The sequence below is a fragment of the Heteronotia binoei genome, chromosome 2 (genome assembly GCF_032191835.1).
Source record: "Heteronotia binoei isolate CCM8104 ecotype False Entrance Well chromosome 2, APGP_CSIRO_Hbin_v1, whole genome shotgun sequence".
Classification (NCBI taxonomy): domain Eukaryota; kingdom Metazoa; phylum Chordata; class Lepidosauria; order Squamata; family Gekkonidae; genus Heteronotia; species Heteronotia binoei.
The window spans coordinates 184233288-184260632 of NC_083224.1; the positions used below are offsets into that span (position 1 = coordinate 184233288).

Consider the following 27345-nt stretch of genomic DNA (forward strand, 5'->3'; position numbering starts at 1 on the left):
CTGTTTATGACAGAATGTCCTTAAGTGAAATCTTCTTTTTTGGGTCAGCTTGGCAATACACAGATGTAGATATTAGGTGTCCTTAGTCAAGGGCATGGGACTGCAGTTCTTGAAAAATTGAGCTTGGGTGTTTCTAAAACCTGATCTACTTTTATGCTACTGTAGTTCTGTCCCACATGCCTGTGTATTTGGATTTTGGCACTTCCAGTTCAGTGGGCACTCCCCTGACCCTCTGTCATTGTGGGAGTCATTTGTCTCAACAAGAAATGAAATACAAAACAACACAATCCACAGAATACCTTTTGCTGGGAGTCAGCCACAGTTACAGAAGCCTTGAGGGGAAGGGTGCCAACTGATTAAGAAAATACAGAATTACTCCGCTTTCAGCAGAAGGGAAGTTGCTCTTTTGGCTGATTCTCATTGAATTTTTGGTTCCTGGATTTAAAAAAAAAAATACATGTGAAATAATGCCAACCCTGAATCAGTTTGGGTATGTGTATAAATCCTCAAAATTAATACATAAAATATGTGGTGGGTTGGTGTTTTCCTGTTTGCTTCCACAATCATGTAATTCCTTAGGCATCACAGCCAATGTGCTTGGCCATTATGAGATGGTCTATCGCAAGTGTGTGCAGCAGGTGGTGGTTGTATTGCAATAATTTGACCTGCTTTTGTGCTAGTGCTATTGGTGAAGCCATCTCTTGAAGGATCAGTGAAGCTTTCTCACCTCAAAAGCTTTGGAACTGCAGTCCTAAGCACAGTCCCTGGGAAGTACGGCCAATTACTCTGAAGTCAGTCCTGTCACAAGGAAATATGCAGAGACTTGCAGTGTGAATGCACTTTGGTTTTTTCTGCTGGGTAATCCTTAAATAATTGAAATGTGAGTATTTGAAAGCACCACTGACATGGAGGAGGACACCTGGGTTTAAGGGCCAGCTGAGCTCATGTGACAAGTGGTTGCTTGTCAATCACACAACCTCAGTGTTACATACAGATTCAGGGATTTGGTTATTTCGGTGGGTGAAAGCTATGGAAGTGCAGGATATCTTTCTCATTAACAATTGAATGCAGCAAGCAGCCTTGAGGACTTATAGAGCAGCTTAATATACTTCCAGAAGTAAAAAGCAGATTGTGTGAAAAAGCCAGAGGGCTAGACAATGTTGCTTTATATAGTACCTGTTGCATCGAAGTCCATTGAGAATGGTTGTTGAGTACTGAAAGATGCAAGGCTCTATACCACATCAGACTACTAATCTAGCAAGATGGCACATGCCTTCCAGGGTCTCAAGCAGAGGTCTTCATGTCTCCTACTGTCTGCTCCTGCTAGCAAGATGTTGGGGATTGAATCTGGGACCATCTGCATGCCAAGCAGATGCTCTGCAATAAGTAGCAGTTACTGCCTTTTCACATCCCATATACCATCATGCAAAGTTTGCCTCTCCTCTGTTTTCCCCTATCAGCTGGTGGTCTGAGAAGGTGCTTCTAAGTATAGCAGTTCCCCTTAGTTTTCATTGCCGCCTGCGACAGACTCATGTCAGTCCGTATCATGTTAATACTGTCCCTTCTTGCTCAGTGTTCTAACAAGGGGATTTATTTATTTTTATTTATGATTTGTATCCCGCCCTTCCCACAAGTGGCTCAGGGCGGCTCCCAACAATTAGTCAAACATAAAATTAAATATTTGAATATATAAACAATTAAAACATTTAGAACAGTTAAAACCTTAAAACCATTAAACATTCCAAAACTATGTGAACAGGAGTCTGGCAAAGCTACATTGAGTTTCTCGTCTCAGCTAGGTGTAAGCTAGCCGGAAGAGGGTCGTCTTACAGGCCCTGCGGAACTGAACAAGGTCCCGCAGGGCCCTCACCTCCTCCGGCAGCTGATTCCATCATGTAGGGGCTATAACAGAGAAGGCCCTGTCTCTAGTGGATTTTAAGCGGACTTCTTTTGGCCCAGGGATAGCGAGAAGATTTTGGGTTCCCGATCTCGGCACTCTTTGGGGAACATGTGGGGAGAGACGGTCCTTCAGGTAGGCAGGTCCCAGGCCATATAGGGCTTTAAAGGTAATGATGAATAGATGGAACAGGGGCGCTCCCATCAAAGCTACAATTTGGCTGCTTACCGACGTTTTACAGGCAGTTTGGGGTGCATGGGAGGGCATCCCACATCGGGCCGGCTCAGAAAGAAGCATCCTGAACTGTCCACACACTCCCCTGCAAGCTGTTCCCATCCTATTCATGGAGTGACTTGGCACGATCAAACAGCTGTTGTGCACCATCCCTGTAGCTCATGCACCTATGCAAATTTGAGCAGACTTCAGAGGATAGTAGAAGACAGGAGGGCCTGGCGTGACTTTGTCAATGGGGTCGCAAAGAGTCGGACTCAACTGTGCAACTGAACAACAAAATATATATATACACAAAAAACCGAAAAGGGCTTGGGGTGGATTGGTGGGTTCACGCCAAGACACCTCACTTGCGTGCTTCTGCGTCCAGATGCTAGTGAGATGACTGGTGTGTGACTCAGAAATTTGCTACCACTTTGGAAGTGGTAGCTTTTTGAGCCACTCGGGGGATGCTGGAGGACGGGTTGAGTGCAGGATGGGGGTGGCCGGCAGATGTGCTCGTTTAGACGGATTTTTCTAGATTTCTGAGGTGTCTCTGGGTCACCTCAAACTGCTCATTAGTAAGCAGCTTTCTAGTAGCTCACAGATGCTCTCCCCATCCTATCAGTGTTGTCTGCCTTCCATTGATGCAAGCCCAGCCCTGCTGCCCGCCTTTTGAAGGATTCTAAATGTATGCAAGGTGCGAGGCTGAAAAGGGGATTCTGAGCATGGGCAGAGTGACATTTCTGTGTGTGCGTGAGCAGCTTTCCTTAAAGCAGAGGTGTCAAACATGCAGTCCAGGGGCCGAATCAGCCCCCCCCCGCCCTGGAGCAACTGGCTGTCATCTGCTTCCTTCTGTATGACAGCTTGCTTTGCCAGGCTTGCTCAATCACATAGGAGCTACAGAATAAAACCTCTTGTTTTATCCATTGGATGAGGCTCCTGCCTTAGGGAGAAAGCGGGGGAGGGGGCAGACCTTGCTTTGCCAGGCTCTCTCAATCACACAGCAGAGCTACTAAGCCAAGCCTCTCTTCTTTTGCCCAGTTCCCTGGATCCCATGGGAGAAACACAAAGCACCTTTAAGACCAAGTGCTAATGCTTTAAGCATGTTTTATTTTTAAGTTTGCCTGTGTCCTTTGTAAAGTTTCTGTCTCTGCTACCTAATCTCATTTATGTCAGATCCGGCCCTCATAGCAAATGAGTTCGACACCCCTGCTTAAAGGGTATAAGGGAAGAGTGCTTTTCAAGCACTTCTCCCCCCTTAAAAAACATCAGGTTTTAAAATAGGAAGTGGGGCGGAAACTCCTGTTTCCCTACAAGCGCCTTCCCGTAGTTTCGGTTTCGCAAAGGACCCGACTACCGACCCTTAGCGCGTGGGCCGGACGAGGCCGTCGCCGGGGCAACCGAGTGGCTTTGACGTCATAGAAGGCGCAGCGCGAGGTGCGCCCATGATATCATCAGCGGGCGCCGCGCGAAAGGTCGCTCATTCGGCCCAGACGGTTCCTTGGGAAAGATGGCGGCGGCCGCGCTTTGGGGGTGCCGGGTAAGGAGGCTGAGCCCGGGAAGAAAAAGTTTCTTTCTCTCTTTCCCCCCTCCGAGTTATCCCGCGAGCATTAAGAATCGAGAGGGTTACTGAGCACTTCCAAAGTGCTGCTTTCCCCTTCACCGGTCCGTCTTAAAGGAAACTGTGTTCCTGAGCATGTGCAAAATGTATCCTTTTCCCCCTCCCTGTTGAGTCATTTATTATATAGACCAGTCTTAAAAGAGGATACGTTTCTTCCGTGGGGCTGAGTCGTTTCATCCAAGCTTATGTCAAAGAGGCACGTGCAAAGAGATTTCAGCGAGCGGTCTTGGTCGCGTGCAAAGGGCCCTCTCTCTGTTGGGCTTAGGCTACTCTTACAGACAGTGGTGACGCTGAGTACATGTGAAGTGCCTTTCTCCCCGCCACCCCCTGGAAATTTCCCCCAGACCTGTCACATCCCCCCCCCCCGCTTTCTCTAAGAATATCTGGATGTCACGTACCATTTTTTCCACCCCCCATTTTTATGATTATAGCAAGCCTAACATAGAAGCTACCTTAAGAGAGATTTACCAGCTTTAAGGCATGTAGCATACATTGTGGCAAAATGGGAATTCGACCTCAAGCCCCTTGATCCCACGTTGACACCCTTAATCAATGCATTATTGTCTTTACTGTATTGCACCAGTCTGGTTTAGTATGTGCAGACTGTTCCCTTACTCTCCCGAATTAACTCTATAGTTCTTTCAACCAGTTTGAGTACCATCCTCTAGAACAGGGACAGCCAAACTTGCTTAATGTCAGAGCCACATAAAATAAACGTCAGATGTTTGAGAGCTGCGAGATATGAATGTCAGATGTTTGAGAGCCGTAGGGAGGGAAGCAAATAGATGGGAAAGGGAGAAGTGGAAAGAAAGCAACTTTAACTTTAAATTCCTTCCCCAAGCTGGCCGATGGGCCAGTGGGGGCTTTGAGAACCACACAGTATGTGCAAAAGAGTCACATGTGGCTCCCGAGCCTCATTTGGCTACCCCTGTTCTAGAACGATGTTATCACAGTGCAGAGGTTCATTTGGAGTTGTGTGTTAACCAAGGGCGTCTTGTGTGTCTGACTCTAGAAATGCCTTTTAAATATATGGCTCGTGTCTGGACAGTGTTCAGGGCCCGCCCGCCACATCTTCTTTATACATCGCAGCAGCAGACCAGCTCTACAGCTTTACAAGGTACGATTTGCAAGTTGCTCTTTGTGTGTATGTGGAGTTGCAAGTGGAGGAGACCCTCTCCCCAACACGCAGCATGGATACTGATTTTTAATCATTTACAGTATTAACTGGTCAATGTACGTGGTTATTTTTTGTGTCCTTTTTTTAAAGCACACCATCTTAAAGTGTTCATCTTTCTCAACTCCATAGCTTACGAGGGAGGAGACTGCCCACTACAACTTTCACCTGGGGGGAGGCAGGTAGCTTAACATGGAGTCCTAAATTTGAAGGTGGCTACGCAGGCCATCTTGTCTAATCCAGGGAATCCAGAGCTAGAGCACCTTTAGCAGGTGGCTACACAGACTTTACATTGAGAGGGTATCTCCCCTGACACATAAGAGAGTGGCCCTCCTTACACATAATGTGATTGGTTCCATTGTCATACTACTGTCACTGTTAGGAGGTTTCCCATAACTTTCAATCCATATCTGTCCTCCTGGAATCTAAACCCCTTAAATCCAGTCTTGGTTTCTGGACTTAGGACCTGAAACAGGCCATCCTTGTTTGTTTATTTTTCTGAGGAGTGTCAGGTCTTAAGCAAAGAAAGATTTCTTTCTCACTTTTGCCACCCAAGAGCCTTTTAAAGCGGAGATTCCAGGATTGGAACTGCAGCCTTCTGTGTGCCAAGTGGGTGTCTTTTTAACTGAGTTTTGTTCACAAACATATGAAGTTGCTTTCCGCTGAGTCAGGAGGATGCATATTTCAGTGCTTAGGAGCCAGTGTAGCTAAACAGAACTTCCATATTTAGTGCCAGTATATCATTGAGGGCCATTTGTTGAGCACTGTGGGGAGGTCTGCCTTGTATCTTGGATGCATCTGGTTGGAAACAGGAAGCTGGATTAGACCATGCCCTCATGGAATAGGAGAAACTTAGCTTGGAGAAATGGTGATGAGGGGGAATGACATGATAGAGCAGGGGTGTCAAACACATGGCCCGTGGGCCGGACCAGGGCTGTAATCAGGCCCTCCAGCAACTGGCTGTCATCTGCTTCATTTTCCCTTGCCTGTTTTTTTGGTCGCCATTTTGCGTTTTCCCCCGGATAAGCCAGGCAGCAAAGCAGCCTCTTCCTCTCCCCCCTGCCTTTTCCCAAAAGAAGAAGGAGGGAATAGCAGCCTCAGCCATTGAGGGAGCTTGACTCTATAGCTCTGCTGGGTGATTACCGTACATTTGCCAGGCTCAATCACCCTGCAGAGCTACTGAGACAAGCCTCTCTTCCTTCTAATTAATGGCTGAAGCTCCTCCCCCTCCTCATGCCCGAGGAAGGAAAGAAGGAGCCAGGGCTTCCTTTGCATAGACCCCACCATCAGGAGAGCTACAAAGAGTGCTTTTACGACTAGCAACGTTTTAGTAAAGTAAAGGTATAAGCTTTTTGCCTTGCTACAGAGAGAGAGAGAGAGAGAAAGATTTGTTGGGCTTGTTATGGGTGTAACTGGGTTCCCCTCCTCTTTTTCACTGTACTTATGCCCGCCAGTCTTTCTCAGTAGGAAAGCATGTGAACTATTTAGAAGAGAAATATCAGCATTAGGCTGAGAGTGTGTTCCACCCCAGGGTTACCCAGCAAATTTTCCTTAATTGTTCTTTCACATTTTCCTTTGATTGGGCGTCTTGAATTTAGACTTCCCAGATAGTAGGCTGACACCACTGTACATGGCTGTCCCTCTGTTCTTGTAGTTGTTTTTTGGGAGAAAGTTGTATTTTTTTTTTTAGTTGTAGTCATTTTTCTGGGGAAAATTATAGTTTTGTTGACAAGCACATAGCCCTCAGTCTGTGCCATGGTGCTTTCACATGTTCTTGCCTAGTATGTGAAGCAACTTCTGTATAAAAGCTCACAATGCCCAGCTGCTTCATGTTCCTCTGAATCTTAGGCTCAACGCATTGACCATGAGATGTCTGTAATGAATGTCAATGAATCAAAAGTAAGTTTGCAACTTACAGATGTGCACACCTGAACAGCACATATTCAAGACTGGTACAGCATAGACATTGTCTGAAGTTTTTGATGCAATAATTCATAGCAAGAGGTGACATTTATCAGAGACTGTAAAACAAAATATTGCAAACGTGTTTTATTTTTAAGTTTTAAAAAATCTTTAATTGTGTGTCTGTGCCCTTTATAAAGTGTATATGTCTGCTACCTGGCATGACATTTTATGATACTCATGGCCCGGCCCGCCAAGGTCTCATTTATGTCATATCTGACCCTCATAGCAAATGAGTTTGACACCCCTGTGATAGAGGTTTGCAAGATTATGCATGGAATAGAGAAAGAAGTACTTTTCTCCCTTTCTTACAATACAAGAACTTGTGGGCATTCAATGAAATTGCTGAGCAGTTGGGTTAGAATGGATAAAAGGAAATTCTTCTTCACGCAAAGGGTGATTCACACATGGAATTCACTGCCACAGGAGGTGGTGGTGGCTGCAAGCATAGACAGCTTCAAGAGGGGATTGGATAAACATATTGAGCAGAAGTCAATCAGTGGTTATTAGCCAAAAGGTATAGATGGAACTCTCTGTCTGGGGCACGTCATGCTCTTTATTCTTGGTTCTTGGAGGGGGGGCAGCAGTGGGAGGGCTTCTAGTATCCTGGCCCCACAGGTGGACCTCCTGATGGCACCTGGGTTTTTTGGCCACTGTGTGACACAGAGTGTTGGACTGGATGGGCTGTTGGCCTGATCCAACATGGCTTCTTAGGAGCCCATTAGCCTCCTTACCGAAACAAAATCTCCATATTCAGAGTCAGGGTACTTCAATACGAGTTGTTTTGGGGCAGACAGTGCAAAAAGTGAGCTGCTGCTCTCAGTATTTTCTTGGAGGCATCTTGCTGACCATGGTTGGAAACAGAAAGCCTCTGATCCAGCTAGGCAGCATTACAACATTAGAGGGAAAGTAGACAGTGGTACGTATGGTGGTCTGTTTGCCATTGTTGGCTGTGATGGCTGAGTGGAAGCTGCATGTCTGGAAGCCTTTTGCATCTCAGTACAATATTGTTAGCAATGACATCTGATCCAAAATGAATAGCATATCATAGTGTTTGCAAGTGAATTTGCAACACCAAGGGAAAAATCTCAGCCTTGTGCATTGCCTTGACTACTTAACATTGAAAGAGAGAGCCTTCCTCCAGGCCATGGGCTAAGCCCAAATCTGTGCATTTGAGCGTCTTCGAGGACATCATAGTCACTGATTGACCAGTGATTCTTTTGGCCCTGTGGCACCCTGGTGGTGTGAACATAGGTGTGCATTCTTTGGTGCATTTGGAGTTGTAAGGAACTTTTTTCTCTTCAGTCCAGATGTTATTCCTCGGGGGGCCGGAAAGGCTTTATATCTGGCTTTGTGGAGAATATCAAGCAGGAGCTAGCAAAAAACAAAGAGATGAAAGAAAGTATCAAGAAGTTCCGGGATGAAGCAAAGAAGCTGGAAGAGTCGGAGGCTCTCCAGGAAGCGAGGAGGAAATACGTAAGTTTCCTTTTGTCCCATAGCGGGTGGCAGGCTGCCTTTGGATGCAGGGAAAATGTTGTGGGATTAGGGCTGGATTGAGTCTCAGTCCTCTGCTAAGCCTATGCTATCTCAATTTCTGTAGAATATGACTCTCTATAATTGAAACTATGTTATGTTTCCCAGGAGGCTTTAGGGCACTTCCTGGTACAGATAGTGCTGTACATGTCTTTTGCCTCACATGACTTTTGGAATGTTTATATATTATCAAATTCTAAATAGATAGCATATCAGAACCTAGCTTCCTGGACTCTCTGAGTCAACCTACCGTATTTTTCAGACCATAAGACGCACTTCCCCCCCCCCAAAAAAAAAGTGGGGGGGAAAGTGTGTGCATCTTATGGAGCAAAGGGACTCCCTCCGCCCTCCGATCCTGGTGCTTGCTGTAAGCATCAGAGCTGGAGCCAGGCAGACAGGCACGGAGGAAGCAGCTGCCCCCTCCACAGCCGGCGCTCGCGAAGCGCTGGGTTTGCGGAGGGGGCGGGTGCTTCCTCCGTGCCTGTCTGCCTGGCTCCAGCTCTGATGCTTACAGCAAGCGCCGGGATTGGAGGGCGGAGGGAGCGATCCTGGCGCTTGCTGTAAGCGTCAGAGCTGGAGCCAGGCAGACAGGCATGGAGGAAGCACGCTGCCCCTCCGCAGCCGGCGCTCGTGAAGCGCTGGGTTTGCAGAGGGGGCAGCGTGGAGCGATCCCAGCGCTTGCTGGAAGCAGAGCTGGAGCCAGGTAGGGAGGCATGGGGGAAGCGCCGGGATCGGAGGCGGAGGCAGCGGATCGCCCTCCAGGAGGAAGATGCATCCTATGGTCAGGAGCGCCTTATGGACCGAAAAATACGGTAGTTTAATTCAGCTTTCCTTGACCCCAAGGGATAGAGAGAAGGGGCTGAGCTCTGTTTTGTATGTCACTATATGTCAGATGGTCATCCCAGAGTTGATTGGCAGTTACATTAGCTCCTATAGATGGGAAAAGGTACTTGATGTGTGAATTTAGTCTTGTTTCTTGTTGTTCTGAACCAACCCTCATTACGCATCTTGAGGTGGAGCTGCTAAAGATATCCTTTATAAAATTTCTGTGTACAATGTTTAAGTATTGGATTGTGGATTAATGCATACTGCAAACTAACTTCTTGATTAAGTTTTGCGTGTGGTTTTAATCGTCAATAAATGGTTTTAACTTTGGAACAGCTCCCTGTCTCTCTCTCTGACTTTCTCTGTCTCTCTTGGAAATCATTGGGTCTTTGCCAGTCATTCCCCTCCCTTTTCCGAACCTGGTGGGAATGGGATTGGGAAAGGTTCCTGCCCTCCTAAAATTCTCTAACCAAAAAATAGCCTCTGTAAATTCACTGTTTATTATTGCAAGTAATCATGTATTGTTAGGACTCTTCAAAGTGGTTCACCTTTTCTTGCTATCACCTTTTTCTCTTTGTTTATTATTTATTTTATTAATTTGTGCATGGAAGCAGCAAGAACTTTTTGGGGTGGGTGGGGCACTGCATTTTTTTCCTGCATGGAATTCTAATGAGAGCACTCAGCCCCACTAATATGACCTCCCTCCATACCGTACAGCAGACAGGATTCAGCAGAATGCTGCCCAGCACCAAGAGAGTGCCCTCCCCTAGCATCCTTGACCATACAGACAATAAGCATCTGGCTTTGGTGAACTCCCTTCTTAATCCGTTGCCTTTTTATCCTGTGGTTCCTCCAAAGAGCTCAGATCAGCAGCGTATATGGTTCTTCTCTCCTCTGTTTTGTCTTCACAACAGTCCTGTGAACTTAGTAGGCTAAGCTGAGTGAGAGTTACCAGCCCAGGGTCCGTCCCCCAAGAAGTTTCATGGCAAGTGGAGATTTGAACCCATGTTCTCCCTGGTCGTAGTCCAGTGCCCTCACCACTACGCCATAGCAGTCCTCTTCTTGTAAGGTGTATTGGCAGTTCCCTGTTGCTGGGAAAGGGCTGTAAGTGAACAGCAAGCCAAAGCTGTGATAAGTTTCCAGCTATAGCAGGGTTTGAACTTGGAGCCTCCCTGTGGCGATTTGGATTTCTCATTAGATCCTGGTTTTGACATATCTTATTCCAGAGAGTTGCATGCTTTTTGATCAAAACTGGGGATATTTTATTGGATGCTGAATTGATTTCTAGTATATCATTTAGTGTGACTTAGTTTTCATTTAGAGAAACAGAAGCGAGCAAGCATGCTTCTAGTCCTCAGGAGGTGGTTTAATAGATAATACCATGTTAATCTTCTTTAAGCTAGCCTTATGAACACAAACGTAAAAAATTTAGTATCTTCCTGGAACCCCACTTCTCTGAGTCTCAACCCAGCTCTGTGCATATTTACCCAAAAGTAAGACCCACTTTTTGGGCAGGATTTGCTTTTCACTTAAGTTTGTGCAAGATTTCATCACAGTGGCACAAGTGACTTTCAATGGAAACGTACTTCAAGAAATACCATTTGGTAACCTAGTTACTGTAAACTGAAAGGTGTGAATGCAGCTTCCTTTTTTCCCAAGTTCTTTGGAAGACATCTACAGTCATTATGTTTGTTTTTCTCTGCACTGCAGAAAACCATAGAGTCCGAAACAGTAAAGACTTCCGAAGTCATTAAAAAGAAGCTTGGAGAAATCACCGGCACGGTCAAAGAGGTGAATGTTGTTTTTTTAGTTTATTTTGTTCTTTAAAGATCCTAGATTTTTCCCTTTCTTGAGACTCAGGGCAAACAACAAGGAGTTTAAAACCTAACCCAGAAAAGAGAACCAAGGTGGTTTGAAAGGATGATGTAGTTATAACCAGGGCTTTTTTTGTAGCAGGAACTCCTTTGCATATTAGGCTACACACCCCTGATGCAGCGAATCCTCTTGGAGCTTACAGTAGGCCCTGTAAGAAGAGCCTTGTAAGCTCATGGATGATTGGCTACATCAGGGAGGTGTGGCCTAATATGCGAAGGAGTTCCTGCTACAAAATAAGCCCTGGTTATAACTATATATTGTCAGGGTCACATAAAGACCAGTCTGGACAGGCCATGTAGGCTGGGACCCTTTTTGTTACAGTGGCCAGTCAGATGTCCCACAAGGCACCCAAGCAGAGATACAGAGGTCAAAACTGCCTCCCCTGTTGTTGCCCCAAGCAACTGGTACTCAGAAGTACACTGCCTCTGAAAATGGAGGTTCCATTTAGCCATAATGACTAGAAGCCATCTGTGAATTTCTCCTTGAATTTCTCTAATCTCCTTTCCACATGCTTTAAATTGGTGACTGCCTTGTGGCCGTGAGCTCCACAAGTGAAATTGTTCCTTATGTGAAGGAGGGCTTCCTTTTTTCTGTCCCAAACCTCCTGCCCCAGTGCTTCTGTGTTCTGCTTTTTTTATAATTACTTTTTTAAAGGTTTGGGGTGCCAGCCTTTTCAGACCAGGGGGTAACTTTTTTTCCCCCACAAATAATTTTTATTTTATATTATCGAATTTACAAAAATGAAATATCTTTGATATTCTCAATATCAATGAAAACAATATAAAAATAAAGTACAACGTAACGTAGTAAGCGGTATAATGCTTTCAAGCTTACATTTTCTTTTTTTTCTTTTCTTTTTTTGAATTTCATATCTTGAATTTATTTCCATTTCAAAAATTTTCCATAACCAATATCCAAACACTCCAAATACAAAGATATTGACATTTTAGCATATACATCATCACATATACTTAATACACCTGAAAACAAAAATATCTATATATACATATATATGTACAACCTATCCTTCTCCCATCCATATTCATCTCCTGTTCTTACTCATCCAGGAAGGGCTGAATGTAGCATCAAACTATTGTCATATCATTTACATATACTCTTAGCTTCTTTATCAAGCTTACATTTTCTGGTTTAACATAGTTCCACTTTACAACTTAATCTTAATATCTAATAAAACGAGAAGGCAATATATTTCCTAGGCAAGATATTTTTTCGCTTTTTAATTATTGCTTACATATTCAAAAAATGGGTACCGTTTTTCTACATAGTTATTTTCCCTAGGGGGTAACTTTTCCCCCCATGACCCACCTTCTCCCCTCTGACTGCAGAGCCTAGATGAAGTCAGCAAGAGCGACATCGGCCGAAAGATCAAGGAAGGAGTGGAGGAAGCAGCCAAGACGGCCAAGCAGTCAGCGGAGTCAGTCTCCAAGGGTGGGGAAAAGTTGGGCCGGACAGCAGCGTTCAAGGCCATTTCTCAGGTAGGTGCCGCTCCCTGGAGCTGAGCCTCTGTGAGCTCCCAGACATCCTGGGACTGGCTCTGAACCTAGCACATTTTTGCCAGAATCATTCACATTTGAATTATAAACACATCCTTGAAAACAAAATTGTGTATATGTCTATCATGGGGGTCTCCCAACATTATTTAACCCGTGGGCACCATTGGAATTCTGACGCCGGATGGTGGGCGCAACTGCAAAATGGCTGCAATGTGAGGCGGAGCCAACCACACAAATTGCAGGAAGTGAGATCATGCATGGTAGTTAAGCATTCCAGGCAGATGCTCTGTCAAACTGGATGCCCTTTATGAATATCTTGTTGAAACCCCTTGTCTAGAAAAACGTCCTTGCATGCACACAGCTTATCTTCAGTCACACAGGGAAAATCCTCTTTCTGCGGCAGTAGCTGCTGCTGAAGCAACTTCTTGGAAGTCTGCACATCCAGTCACGTCTCCAGTGGCCAATCAGAAGCCCTACCTGGTCCTGCCTGCTTTCTAAAAGATGCCCTCAGGGGCTGTGGCACCCACGGGTACCACATTGGGGAACTGTAGTTTGTAGTATACATAGCAGCAATTATTACTGAATGCTGTTAGTTGTCTTGCATAACATTTTTCAGGCTATTCTGAGTGAGCTTTTTGTCTTAACCGGCATTTTCAACAGAAAAATAAAATAGCCCCACCCCCAGCACTCCCTCATGTCCTTTTGAAAAAATTTCATTTATCTCCTTATTTAGTTTATGCTGCCTCTTCAGAGCCCTGCTTGAGGTGGCTTGCAATTAAAAGCACAGTATAAAACACAAAAGAGCCGCGTGGCGCAGAGTGGTAAAGCTGCAGCACTGCAGTCCAAGCTCTGCTCACAACCTGAGTTCAATCCTGGCAGAAGCTGGGTTCAGGTAGCCTGCTCAAGGTTGACTCAGCCTTCCATCCTTCCGAGGCGGTGAAATGAATACTCGGCTTGCTGGGGGGAAAGTGTAGATGACTGGGGAAGGCAGTAGAGCAAACTAGAAGTCAAGTACCACCTTTAAGACCAACAAAGTTTTATTTAGAATGTAAGCTTTCGTGTGCATGCATACTTCTTCAGACAATGCCAAACCACCCCGTAAAAAATCTGCTGTGAAAACTTCGTGATGTGATGTCATCCCAGAGTTGGAAATGTGCTTGCACAGGGGACCACCTTTACCTTCACCTTTTTTATAAAACACAAACCATTTTTTAAAAGCCATTAAACATCCAGGCCTTCACACTTCTAGTCCCCCTGCTTTATCTGTTCCCCCAGAAGAGCTTACAGCTGAAAGAAATTCAAACCAGAGACTTCTGGTGTCTTGCTTTGAGAAGCATCCCTCAATTACTAGGCTGGATTCTGTTCTCTCCTGCCATCCACCCCCCCCCCCCATCCCGCTTTTATATCTCCCTCTGCCGCTGTAGCCCCAGAAGGCACAGTGGCTTTGTCTCTTTGACTTGTTTCTCTTGCAGGGAGTGGAGACAGTCCGGAAAGAGATTGACGAGAGCGTCCTGGGCCAGACGGGGCCTTACAAGCGGCCAGAGAGACTGCGGAAAAGAACGGAATTTGCTGGGGAGAGAAGCAAAGAAGAGCGGGTGTTTGAAGCCAACCAGTTGGTATCAGCCGAAGCGGGGAGGGTTTCTGGTTATTTCCGAGGGACTTCTTGGGCCAGCAGGAGGTAGAAGCTTTTTGGGAGGGGGGCACAGAGCATCCATTGCAGGAAGGCTCCGCTGTTAGCGGAGCGTAGTGATTGGATATGATCCCTAGCCTCCAGCAGAGGTCAGTAAGGTCAGTTGTTAGCTGAGGACTTGGTTCACTTTGAATAATTCAACCGTTGGGACATGCACAGGTAGAAATGGCCTGGAGAAGTGCCTCTATTCACCGTGCAGGTTTTGTGCTGTGCCGGCATTGCAGGTTGGAGGGGAAAGGGTTACACAAGAGTATAAAAGGGGGAGCTTTGGGGTTCTTTTGGGGAGCAAGAGGTAGGTGGGGAGAAGCCTGCCTGGCGACCAAAAATATAGCACAAAAATGACCACACAGAATATGACTGAAGTTTTACCAGACAACTGTGCATAATATAAAGCAAATGAAATTCTTCAAAACTGTCAGCATTTGAAGCATATACCAGTTATGAGGAAGTGATTTGTGTAGAAGTCCGGGCACATCACAGAATGCCATAACTGGTATCAGCTATTGAAAAAGCTCAGCGTGAAATGCAATGTGAATTAAGCTAGCTAACACGCTGAGAGACAAATTATACTTCATGGACCAATTTGGAAAGAGACGACTGCAGTTTTATACCCCGCCCTTCTCTCTGAATCAGAGACTCAGAATGGCTTACAATCGCCTATATCTTCTCCCCCCACAACAGACACCCTGTGATGTGGGTAGGGCTGAGAGGGCTCTCCCAGAAGCTGCCCTTTCAAGGAGAACTCCTGCAATAGCTATGGCTGACCCAAGGCCATTCCAGTAGCTGCGAGTGGAGGAGTGGGAATCTCCCAAGATTCTGTACACTTAGCCACTACACCAAACATTTGGGGTCCTATATTAATTGTTTATTGGTTTTTAAGTGTAACTGGGACTTTGTTGTATTTGACCTCTGAGGAAGGCCTCTGATGGCCAAAACGCATCAGGTCATATATGCAGGGCTTTTTTTGGTAGCAGGAACTACATCAGGTCACACATCCCTGATGTAGCCAATACTTCCAAGGGCTTACAGTAGGACCTGTCTTGTGACCCCCATTTGGGCCCTGTAAGCTCTTCCATTTGGAAGATGACTGTGTCACTCAAGGGTAGCCGGCCTCCCTCTCCTGAGCTGGCCTTTTCCTACATTGCAGAGAGGCGTTGGGGGTGGTGCTCCACAAGGACTCCAAGTGGTCTCAACAGTGGAAGGAGTTCAGGGACAACAACGTCGTCTTCAACCGTAAGTTGGCCCACAAGCCACAGATCCACCCTTGTTGCTGCCAATGCTCTGATGTGAGGAGAGGTGAACTGTCCTCCGCAAAGGGGACGGGGGTGGTGGCAGCTTGACCACAGCTGACACTTGCTGTTTCCCAAGGGTTTTTTGAAATGAAGATGAAATATGACGAGAGCGACAACGCCATCATCCGGGCTTCGAGGGCTGTTACGGACAAAGTCACAGACTTCATAGGTGTGTCTCTCTCTTCCCCTCTCCCCCACCATAACTCATCTTGCATCCTCCCACTGACATTTGTGCTGCGAGGGAAGTTACGTTTTTCAGATGAATATATGTGTGTGTGTGTGTGTGTGTGTGAGATTTATATCCTGCCCTTCACTCTGAATCTCAGAGTGGCTCACAATCTCCTTTTCCTTCCCCCTCCACAGCAGACACCCTGTGAGGTGGGTGGGGCTGAGAGAGCTCTCACAGCAGTTGCCCTTTCAAGGACAACTCCTGTGAGTCATGGCTGACCCAAGGCCATTCCAGCAGCTGCAAGTGGAGGAGGGGGGAATCAAACCCGGTTCTCCCAGATAAGAGAGCTATGGCTCACCCAAGGCCATTCCAGCAGCTGCAAGTGGAGGAGTGGGGAATCAAACCCAGTTCTCCCAGATAAGAGTCCGCACACTTAAACCAGTACACCAAACTGGCTCTCAAAATATACTTGGCCCAAGTATATTGCTGGTTTTTAACCTTCTCCATACCAGCATAAACTAGAGAAGATCCAGTCCCTCTCCAAGATCCTCTGCAAGGGCTGGCAGCTCAGCTGAGAGCTGGGGAGGGGGGTGACAGCAACCAAATGATGAGCAGCTGGTAGACCCCTGGGAAGGCAATGCAAAGAACTGTTATCATAGTGGCTAAACGTAATACTTCCGCTAAGCTGTAGAGTCTTGTGAACAAAAATCCTACTTTGGGAGCTACTGGCATTAAAGTTGTGAGCTACTGTATAAGTTTGATCTGGGGGCCATCTTTCCTGAGCTAGCACAAAAACCTGTGAGCCGGAGGCTAAAAATCTGTGAGCTAGCTCACACTAACTCTGTTTAGAGGGAACACTGTCCTTGACCTCTGGAGGAAATCCTGAAAAGTCTCTCTCTAGCTCTGAAGCTTTAGTGGGTGCTGTCCCACATTTCCAAGCTTTTTTCTGCGCTCACGAGGATTAGGAACTTGGGTTTTGTTTGTCTGTTTGTTTCTTAATTTTAGTTTTTAAAAAGTATTTGTGCGTGTGTGTGCGCGTGTGCTTGCATGCCTGAAAGTCATGGTGACTTCTGGGGACCCCTAGTGGGGCTAGGACTTTTTTTCAGAAAAGTGACTTCTATTGCCTGCCTCTGCCTCCCGGCCCTGGTATTCCTTGGACATGTCCCTTCCAAGTACCAGCCGGCATCGTCCGTGCATAGCTTACAAGATTGTGCTTGCCTGGGCTATCCAGGTCAGGATGTTTGCTTGTTTTTTTTATTAAGAAGCATGCTAAGAATCTCAGAGTACCAAGATCTTTTCCCCCAGTGATCTTGTGCCACAAGAGTTAATCCTCTTCCAGTGGCACAGCCTGCTCCTCACAGGGCAGATGCTTCCAGGCCCAGCCTTGTTTTCTCCTCCTTCCTGTGCAACTCCTTTTTTTCACCAACCCAGTCTTGCGCATCTCTCTCGCCAGGCGGACTGTTCTCCAAGACAGAGATGTCAGAAGTGCTGACAGAGATTCTTCGCGTCGACCCCACTTTCGATAAAGACCGGTTCCTGAAGCAGTGCGAGGATGACATCATACCCAACATCTTGGAGGTCCGTTCTCGTGTTGGGGTGGCAGCAATGCGGGGGCGGGGGGGGGAGGAAAGGGGGAGAGAATTGTATTATTTGTAGAACTTTGGTTCCAACATTCACCGTGAAGGGAAGAACTGTTGTTTGGATCAAACCCTCCTGGATCAAACCCTCTGTGAGAATTTTGCTGAACTCTTTAAGATTTGACAAACTTTCAAATATTCCCCCCCCCCCTCAAATTGGGAAAATACTTATTCTCTTAAGCACTCTCCTCCTGACTTCTTTCCTCTGCTCCTCTGTTTAATTCAGGAACAATAACAGCTTATACAAAAAAAAATGGCCTGTTTCATAGTGGCACTGGTTTATAAGGTTAAAATGATAGGTAAAGGGAGGGCACAGAATGAGAGAGCATGGCAATTATTTAGAGACTCTCTTCTTTCCCTAACTTCAACAAAATGCAAGTTTTTAAAATAGGCAGCTTGTAAAATATATATCAAAGATAGGCTTAGCTAGTTTACAAGGGATAAAAAGAGTAAAAGCTTTGAAACCTTTCCAGGGGCTAAAGGTTTCAGCACGTCAGTAGGCTGGCCAGAAAACCCGGCTTAGACCAGCCGTTCCTTTTCCCCAAAATGAGAAAATAACCAAAACATACAAAGCCACTGATGGGTCTCTGCTCCATCTGTTTATGCTTATAGCTCCTACCACCCCCTGTGGCAGTGAATTCCACGTGTTAATCACCCTTTGGGTGAAGAAGGACTTCCTTTTATCCGTTCTAACCCGAAGGCTCAGCAATTTCATCGAATGCCCACAAGTTCTTGCATTGTGAGAAAGGGGGGAAAGTACTTCTTTCTCTGCCTTCTCTATCCCATGCATAATCTATCGTACCTCAGGTGTTGCCATTCTTGCAGTGGGCGGGGTGCATGAATACCGGGATAGCTCACGTGGCAGTTCTATCAAAGTATAACAAGTCCCCCATGCAGGCTTGCGATTGAAAGACTGTCAGGGAAGTAATAGCAGAGGCAGAGGCTGAAATCCAGGTACATATGAACATATGAAGCTGCCTTATACTGAATCAGACCTTTGGTCCATCAAAGTCAGTATTGTCTTCTCAGACTGGCAGCAGCTCTCCAGGGTCTCGAGCTGAGGTTTTTCACACCTATTTGCCTGGACCCTTTTTTGGAGATGCCAGGGATTGAACCTGGGACCTTCTGCTTACCAAGCAGATGCTCTACCACTGAGCCACTGTCCCTCACTTGACTGGAGCGGCTCTCCAGGGTCTCAAGCTGAGGTTTTTCACACCTATTTGCCTGGACCCTTTTTTGGAGATGCCAGGGATTGAACCTGGGACCTTCTGCTTACCAAGCAGATGCTCTACCACTGAGCCACCGTAGGGCCAAGCAGGTGCTCAGTGCTTCTGTCTTTTCTAGGAAGGAAGCAGGGGCAACCTCCGTGCTGCTTCTGGTCCAGCGAGGGATCAGTCTATCCTCTCTTGGCTACAGTTTCCCTAGTTTACAATGTTTAGGCTAAACGTTAGAAACAACTTCCAGACAGTCAGAGCGGTTCCTCAGTGGAACAGGCTTCCTCGGGAGGTGGTGGGCTCTCCTTCCTTGGAGAGGCTAGATGGCCATCTGACAGTGATGCGGATCCTGCAAACTTAGGCAGTTCGAGGGAAGGAGGGCAGTGATGCATCAGAGAATTGGCCCTTTCTTACACGTCCAGGGAAAGGCTGATCACCACTTTGGGGTCAGGCAGCAGTTTTTCTCCAGGCCAGTTTGTCCAGGGACCCTGGAGGTTTTTTTGCCATCTTCTGGGCATGGAACGGGGATCACTGGCAATACTCCCTCTAAGCTGTGGAGTCTTGTGAGCAAAAATTCAACTTTGTGAGCTACTGGCATTAAAGTTGGAAGCTACTGCATAAATCAGCTTGCTCTGGGGCCATTTTTCCTGAACTAAGACAAAAATGTGTGTAAAAGGTAAAGGTAGTCCCCTGTGCAAGCACCAGCCGTTTCCAACTCTGCGGTGACGTCGCTTTCACAACATTTTCATGGCAGATTTTTTTACAGGGTGTTTTGCCATTGCCTTCCCCAGTCATCTACGCTTCCCCCCCCCCCCCCCCAGCAAGCTGGGTTCTCATTTTACTGACTTTGGAAGGATGGAAGGCTGAGTCGGCTTTGAGCCAGCTACCTGAACGCAGCTTCCGCTGGGATCAAACTCAGGTCGTGAGCAGAGCTTGGACTGCAGTACTGCAGCTTACCACTCTGCACCACGGGGCTCCTGTTAAAATACGTGAGCCAGAGGCTAAAAGCTAGCTCACACTAACTTAGCTTAGAAGGAACACTGGGGTGTGTGTGGGGGGGCGGGGAGGTATTTGTGAATTCTTTGCACTGTGCAGGAGGTTGGACCCTGGAGGTCTCCTCCAACTCTTTGATTCTATGATTAACCCCCCTCTCCTCTCTTTTCCTTAGGCAATGATAACCGGAGATCTGGATATCTTGAAAGACTGGTGCTACGAATCGGTGAGTATCTTACCCAAAACAGGAGCACGCAGGGTTTGCGTCATCTTCGGTAGTCCTTTGGACTCCATTGCTCATGAGCAGGGCTTTTTTTTAGTAGCAGGAACTTCTTTGCATATTAGGCCACACCCCCTGATGTAGCCAGTCCTCTGAGAACTTACAGGGCCTACTATAAGCTCCTGGAGGATTGGCTATATCAGGGGGGTGCGGCCTAATATGCAAAGGAGTTCCTGCTACAAAACAAGCTCTGCTCATGAGCCACCAGGAAGAGCAGGCAACCTGAGACCAACCTTGACAGCAGGGGAATGCAGCACCTGGCAGCCCCAGACCCTTCTCCCAGCCTTTTCTTTCCCATTCCCTCTGTACAGGCAAGGCAAGGAGACGGAGGCAGGCATGAGCTGGGCTGGATGGGCAGAGTGAGGACTCCTTTGAAGTTGTGCCCATCCGTGTCTCTTCTTCTTTACTTTGAACCCGCCTCTTGATGTTTGCTCCTTTTGCACACTTCGTGACCGTCCTTGATTGCGAGAGTCGCTGCGGTCCTTGTTCTTTACAGCTCACGCTTCCAAAGCAGAGGCGGAATTTAGAGGCAGGAAAAGAAGCCCCCTTCCCTATTGGCACTGGCTGGAGAAGCGGGGGCCGTTTTGGTTTAGAAAAAAAGATCGCCAAGGAGGGGCGTGATTGAGGCTTGTGGAGTTCTACCCAGGGTGGAGAAAGTGCATTGAGGCTTTCTTCTGCTCCCTCTCTGCTAAAACTAGAACTTGAGGGCGTCTGAGGAAGGTGATTTTGCGACAGTCAAAAAGGCCATCTTTTCCTGAACAAGGCATAATTACTATATGGAATTAGATGCGGCAGGGGTGGCCACTGCTGTACATAGGGCTTTTTTTGTAGCAGGAACTCCTTTGCCTATTAGGCCACACACCCCTGATCTAGCCAATCATCCTGGAGCTTACAGTAAGCCCTGTACGAAGAGCCCTGTAAGCTCTTGGAGGACTGGCTACATCAGGGGTGCGTGGCCTAATATGCAAAGGAGATCCTGCTACAAAACTAGCCCTGGCCGTACATAACTTGCAAAGGGAACCAGACAGCTTTGTGGAAGAGAGGTCTGTTGGCAACTGCCAGCTGTGATGGCAGAATGGAGCCCCCGTGTTCAGAGGCACTGCATCTCTGAATATGGGTTGTTGGAGGCAGGTGATAAGGCAGGACTGTTGCCTTACTGTCGGGAGCAGGGTGCCAAACCGAATGGATCTTGTCCAGTGAGTACATATGACTCTGCCTTATACTGAACCAGACTCTTGGTCCACCAAGGTCAGCATTGTCTGCTTAGACTGGCAGCAACATCTGACCTGATCCCTTTTTAACTGGAGATGCTGGGGGTTGAACCTGGGACCTTCTGCATGATGAGCAGATGCTGAGCCCCTCCCCAAGGGCTTTTAATGCAGTACAGTGTTTTTAAAAAAAACAGCAAGAAGAAATGTTAAATGTAAACTTTGCAGAAAGCATAAAGGCAACGGGTCTTCGGTTCTGCTCCAAAATCCTGGATTACAAAGGGCCCGAACTGGAGCAGCTGCCTCCCCATGACGGCAGCGACCCTGCGAGGAAGGGAACATTCCAAAGGTCTCCTGCTTGCATGGAAAAACAAAATGCAGTTTTAAAAATAGAAGCTGACTTGCCCTGACCTGGATAGCCCAGGCAAGCCCGATCTCATCAAATATCGGAAGCTACGCAGGGACAACCCTGACAAGTATTTGGATGGGAGACCTCCTTGGAATACTAGGAGCTGGAGGGTAGGGCAGGCTTTATTCAACCCCCCTCTCTGAGTGTCTTCCACGCCCCAGTAGGAGTTGCCAGAGGTCACCATGACTTCCAGGTAAGAGCACAAACAAAAAAATGCAAAAGAATCCCAAAAAAATTAGAAGCTGACTCAGTGGGCTAACCCTGCCAAAGGGACATCTGTGGTGTGCTTAATTTAGCGATGCTCCCCAGACGGTGTAATCCCATTTTCTCTTGCCATAGAACTGTTTCTAGCTAACACCAGTTATAAACATCCAACAGTCTTCCAGGACTTTAGTCTCTTAGGCTGACTGTGCCAAGGAGGAAACCCAAGGGGCAGAAGCCGCAGCTCGGTGGTAGAGCATCCGCTTGGCATGCAGGGGGTCCCAGGTTCAATCCCCAGCATCTCCAGGTAAAAGTGAATAATGGAGAAGGAGTGGAGGCCTTGAGATGCCAGACAGGCTCCTAGATAACAAGGGCTTGGCATCAGGTAGTCAAGAGATGTGACGGACCTCTGTGAAAGACCTTGGAGAGTCGCTGCCGGTCTCAGTAGACAGGGCTGAGCTTAGTAGACTAACGGTCCGACACTGTATAAGACAGCTTCATGTGTTCAAACTGCAGAATGATACAGAGGGATGGCCAAGAGCCACCTAGATCGCTGGCTCTGCTTGGGAATCTCCTGCCGCAACTCCTCTGTATAATCCTTGTGGGCTTCAGCTACTGGTGAGCGGTTTGCGGTGATTCCCATATAGACACAAGTTCTTGCAAATAAGGTCCATTTGGCCCCATTCCAAAAGTGATAACAATTAAGATTGTAAACTCTTTGGAGTCAGGTTTGGTCCCACTTCAAAGTGATAGCAGCAAAGAAGACTTACGTTTTTTGGATACAAATTGTTTGTTGTTGTGTCTGGAGTGGTGTAGTTTTGATTTGTGTGCAACTCCTCTGGCTGCAACGATATGAGGTGTCCCCAGCAGCTGTTTTGCTCACGCTTATAAAATCTACTGACTTCTTTTAAAAACAAAAAGGTCCACATTTTTGGCCTTTCCTCCCCCTGCACATGTGCAGAGTCCCAGCATCTGTACAGTTCGGCTGCTGCTTCTTCACCACCCTTCTTGTCTTTTGAGGCTAGCTTAGAAGCATCATTGTAACTGGTGGCTTCCTGTTTCAGACCTACAGCCAGCTGGCGCAGCCGATTCAGCAGGCAAAGGTGACGGGTCTTCAGTTCCGCTCCAAAATCCTGGATATCGACAATGTGGACGTAAGTAGCAGGCTCCGTACGTCGGGGTCACAGCCTTTGCTCCCGTGGCATCTTGCAGCAGTGGAAACAGTGCAAATGAGCTGTAGTCACACGATAGTAAATGTTTCTCAAAACTACTTGGATAAATTATTAGGGACTCTCATTAGGGACTCGGGGGTGGGACGGTGGCTCAGTGGTAGAGCATCTGCGTGGGAAGCAGAAGGTCCCAGGTTCAATCCCTGGCATCTCCAAAAAAGGGTCCAGGCAAATAGGCATGGAAAACCTCAGCTTGAGACCCTGGAGAGCCGCTGCCAGTCTGAGAAGACAATACTGACTTTGATGGACCAAGGGTCTGATTCAGTATAAGGCAGCTTCATATGTTCATATGCTCATCCGCACTACCGTGTATAGCTTGCCGAAACTAGGATCCTATTGTGCAGGTGTTTTTTTTTTAGAGAAAGCCCAGCATGAACTCATTTGCATATTAGGCCACACCCCCTAACATCACCATTGTTTTGCCCCGAGCTTTTTTTGTAGAAAAAGCCAAGCAGGGACACATTTGCATATTAGGCCACACCCCCTGATGCCAAGCCAGCTGGAGCTGCATGCCTGTGCATTCCTGCTTTAAAAAAGCCCTGCTACTGTGTAATTTGCGCATCTTTTAATATGTCATCTTGATACTTACACTTTGCTTGACTTCTGTTTTCAGAATTCTAGTTGGTTCTGCAACTGTAATTCCTGTTGCATTGTCCATTGAATGTCCCACCCTGTTGATTGTATCGTCTCACCCTGTGCAATCTGCCTTGAGTCCCAAGTGAGAAAGGCAGACTATAAATAAGATGAATATATAAATAAAAATTTGGAATAGACTTAAGTACTTGGAGGGGCCCTCAACAAAGTCTCCGGTCTAAGCGTGGTTAGGCTAGGATTGGCTGAAGGAGTCTAAGCAATGACGGGGGCATTGGGGCTTCCGCACAAGCTCTAGCTTCAGTGCACAAATCGTAGTTTCCCATTCCACATCCTGAATTCCGCCCCGATGGGCTTTAGTTGTTGCATTCTTTCTTCCTTTTGGGTGGCCAATGGGCAAGCTGATGGCTGCTCCCAGGAACTCCTTTGCATATTAGGCCACACACCCCTGATGTAGCCAGTCCTCCTGGAGCTTACAGTAGGCCCTGTAAGAAGAGCCCTGTAAACTCTTGAAGGATTGGCTACATCATGAGGGTGTGGCCTAATATGCAAAGGAGTTCCTGCTACAAAAAAAGCCCTAAGGAAAGTGGCAACACAGTATATCACAGAGTAAAAAAAACCCAGCAACTGTGTAACAAAACAATAAAGATATTCAGATTTTTTTCAAAGTCTTTGTTTTTCCTTATAATGGTACCGAACGCAGTACAGACAAAAATATTTCAAAAAAGGAGTAGGTTCCACTATAGAGTAGTCATATTCCGAAATCAAGAAATGTTCATATAAGACATACAGTCAGTCCTTCATGTTCATAAGAGGCACTAGGTCATTCATTCTTTCTTCCTTGTAAATTTCTCTGCGCGGAATCCAACTTCCTTAATAATTTTGGCTCTCAGGGTTCCTTCTCCAGGGTGCCAGTCGACTAATGGATTGCATTTCGCAGCAAATTCTTTTTCATAGAGCCAGTCTGTTATCTGTGATACAAACCAACTGATGTCAACTGAGACCATGCACCCCTGATGTTGCCAATCCTCCCAGAGCTCACAGTAGGGGCTGTAAGAAAGGAAAGGTCCCCTGTGCAAGCACCAGTCGTTTCTGACTCTGGGGTGACATTGCTTTCACAACGTTTTCACGGCAGACTTTTTACAGGGTGATTTGCCATTGCCTTCCCCAGTCATCTACGCTTTCCCCCCAGCAAGCTGGGTACTCATTTTACTGACCTCAGAAGGATGGAAGGCTGAGTCAACCTCAAGCCGGCTGCCTGAAAACCCATTCCGCTGGGGATCGAACTCGGGTCGTGAGCAGAGTTTAGGACTGCAGTACTGCAGCTTTAACACTCTGTGCCGCGGGGCTCTTTAGGTGCTGTAAGAAGAGCCTGTAAACTCTTGAAGGACTCTTGGCTACATCAGGGGTGTAGAAAAAGCCTGCTAGTTCCTGCTACAAAAAAAGCCCCAGCTGAAAGGCTGTGGACTAGCAACTTTCAGCTTCCCTCTATATCTCTCTCTCTTTGTCTTTGCAGCTTGCCATGGGGAAGATGATGGAGCAGGGCCCCGTGCTGATCATCACTTTCCAAGCCCAGCTCGTCATGGTGATTGAGAACCAGCAAGGGGTCGTGGTGGAAGGAAACCCGGTAAGCGAAAGCTCCCACTTGGGGACCGCGTGGGCGGAGGATCTCTCCTTGAAGCTCAGCACCCTTCATGCCTTTCGATGCTCCCTCATTTGTCATCTCTCCCCTTCTGCCAACCCCCCCCCATCCCCCACCAGCGATGACAGCGTGTAATTACAGTTGTCAACCGGCGGGGGATCTCTAATCCATTAACGTGCCATAGAGACAGTTAATTAAATTGCTTAATTGCTGGACGGGGGGGGGGGGGGGGGTTGATGGGAAGGCTCGTAATTGTTTTTATATAAATAAGTTGGAATGTGGAAACGACAAGAGCCAGGCTGAGAAGTGTTTCTCTCCCCCCCCCACATGAGATTAATGGATGAAATCGGTTCAATAGTGTATTTAAAAACCATGTAACAAAGTAAGTGGTTTCTGGATTAGTATCTGCCATAATAGAGAAATGACCCCAAGTTCAATAGGTAGTTGTCATTTAGAAAGAACGGGGATTATCTATAGAGACCTGGGGACCACTCAACGTTGGCAGAATAATAGAAGATGGCCAGGTGTCTCTACCACACCACATAGTCACAAAGGCAGTCCAAATATACTTTAAGAAAGTGTCTTGTTAATTCATTGGTTGGGAAAGTATTCGGTCTAGCAAGTGTGAAAGTGTGTCTATGGCAACTAAACCAAGTATTGATGTGGGCAGGGCTTTTTTTGCAGCAGGAACTCCTTTGCGTTTTAGGCCACACCCTCCTGATGTAGCCAGTCCTCCAAGAGCTTACAGTAGAAGAGCCCTGTAAGCTCTTGGAGGATTGGCTACATCACAGGGGTGTAGCCTAATATGCAAAGGAGTTCCTGTTAAAAACAAACACACAAAAAGCTCTAGATGTGGGTTACATGCCACTTTTTCAGTGCAAGTGGTTTTGACCAGCATCTGAGAGCTGTCTGTTGAGACCCCAATCCTGTGTTGGCCCTTCTAACAGCAGCCGTTCTCTTTCTGGGCTAGGGGAGCTTGATGTAGTGGTTAAGAGCAGCAGCCTCTAATCTGGGAGAACCGGGTTTGATTCCCCCACTCCTCCTCCACATGCAGCCAGCTAGGTGACCTCAGTCCAGTCACAGTTCTCTCAGCCCCACCTACCCCACAGGGTGCCTGTTATGGGGAGAGGAAAGTGCTTTTAAGCAGCTCTGAGCCTCCTTCAGGTAGCGAAAAGCGGTGTATAAAAACTAATTCTTCTTCTAGGACAAGGTCTTGCGGATGATGTACGTTTGGGCCCTCTGCAGAGACCCCGAAGAACTCAACCCATATGCCGCCTGGAGACTCTTAGACATTTCTGCTTCCAGCACGGAGCAGATTTTATGAGCGCGGCTTCCCTCCTCCTGCGCCCATCTCGTTCTCAGCCCTGTGGCCTCAGACAGAACCTCTGCTGCGGGACAGGCTCTTTTGCACAAGGACCCGACGCAGAGGATGCCCTCAGGAGTCTTCGTTTTCACAAGGGGGTTGGGGATACCGGTTTTCAGAGACCCAGGACAGCCTCAGGTCCCCATCTGCTGGAGCGGGGGGGCTTTCTTTGGATTGACAGATTTCCTGGCATCCCAAGCCACTCTGCCAAACATACCTGTCCCCAGGACCGTCTCTGAAGCATTTTCATCAGGTACAGCATGTCACCCACTGGCCATCCGCGGCTCCTGGATCATTTGGCTGCTGGATCTTGGCACCGAGGCTCTGGCTCACTCTTGATCAACCAGCTCAACTTGTTCACGCTTCTTGTACCGTCTCTACCCTTCTGCTTTTGTTCTCCTGGGGGCATCAAGACGGCCAGCTCGCAAACAGAGATGCTCGTCTCAGCCAGGATCCACTTTCGATGGCGCTAGGTGGAGGAATGTTCGGTGAAGGCTGAAACTTGGGTGGCCCGGTCGGGGTAACCAAGCAAGAGAAGAACAGGTTCTCCAGCACAGGAAATGGGACAGTGTGGGGGCCTTTTGGACGTGCTGTCGTTCAGGTGCTTGGAGGGGGTCTCTCCTCTCGTGAAGTCGGTATGCTGGGCTGTTACAAGGGAAGGTGGCAGCCCTCCACTCCATCTCACAGATGCATGTTACCCCCTCATTGGGAAGGTCCCGAAGTAGCCAGTGGCGTGGATCCGCCGCGCAAAGGATATCATGGTGATGGACTCATCTACTGCCTTTGTAAATGAAATAAACCTAGCCAAATACA

General features: G+C 47.2%; 1 protein-coding gene across 1 annotated transcript; it reads left to right on the forward strand.

Moving 5' to 3' along the window:
- The first annotated feature begins 3475 nt into the window (after positions 1-3475).
- TIMM44 (translocase of inner mitochondrial membrane 44) lies at positions 3476-27345 on the forward strand. The gene is made up of 13 exons (XM_060232649.1): positions 3476-3650; positions 4744-4848; positions 8173-8343; positions 10936-11016; positions 12447-12596; positions 14087-14226; positions 15452-15537; positions 15673-15765; positions 17219-17343; positions 19785-19835; positions 22772-22861; positions 25044-25154; positions 26374-27345. The coding sequence occupies exons 1-13, from the start codon at positions 3621-3623 to the stop codon at positions 26491-26493; spliced, it is 1353 nt and encodes a 450-aa protein (XP_060088632.1). The 5' UTR covers positions 3476-3620; the 3' UTR covers positions 26494-27345.

Excerpts from the sequence above, each read along its gene's own strand:
- TIMM44 (XM_060232649.1), top strand. The coding sequence starts at position 3,621 with ATGGCGGCGGCCGCGCTTTGGGGGTGCCGG. Across the intron at positions 3,651-4,743 it reads CCGCGCTTTGGGGGTGCCGG|AAATGCCTTTTAAATATATG; the intron begins GTAAGGAGGCTG and ends GTCTGACTCTAG. Across the intron at positions 11,017-12,446 it reads TCACCGGCACGGTCAAAGAG|AGCCTAGATGAAGTCAGCAA; the intron begins GTGAATGTTGTT and ends CTCTGACTGCAG.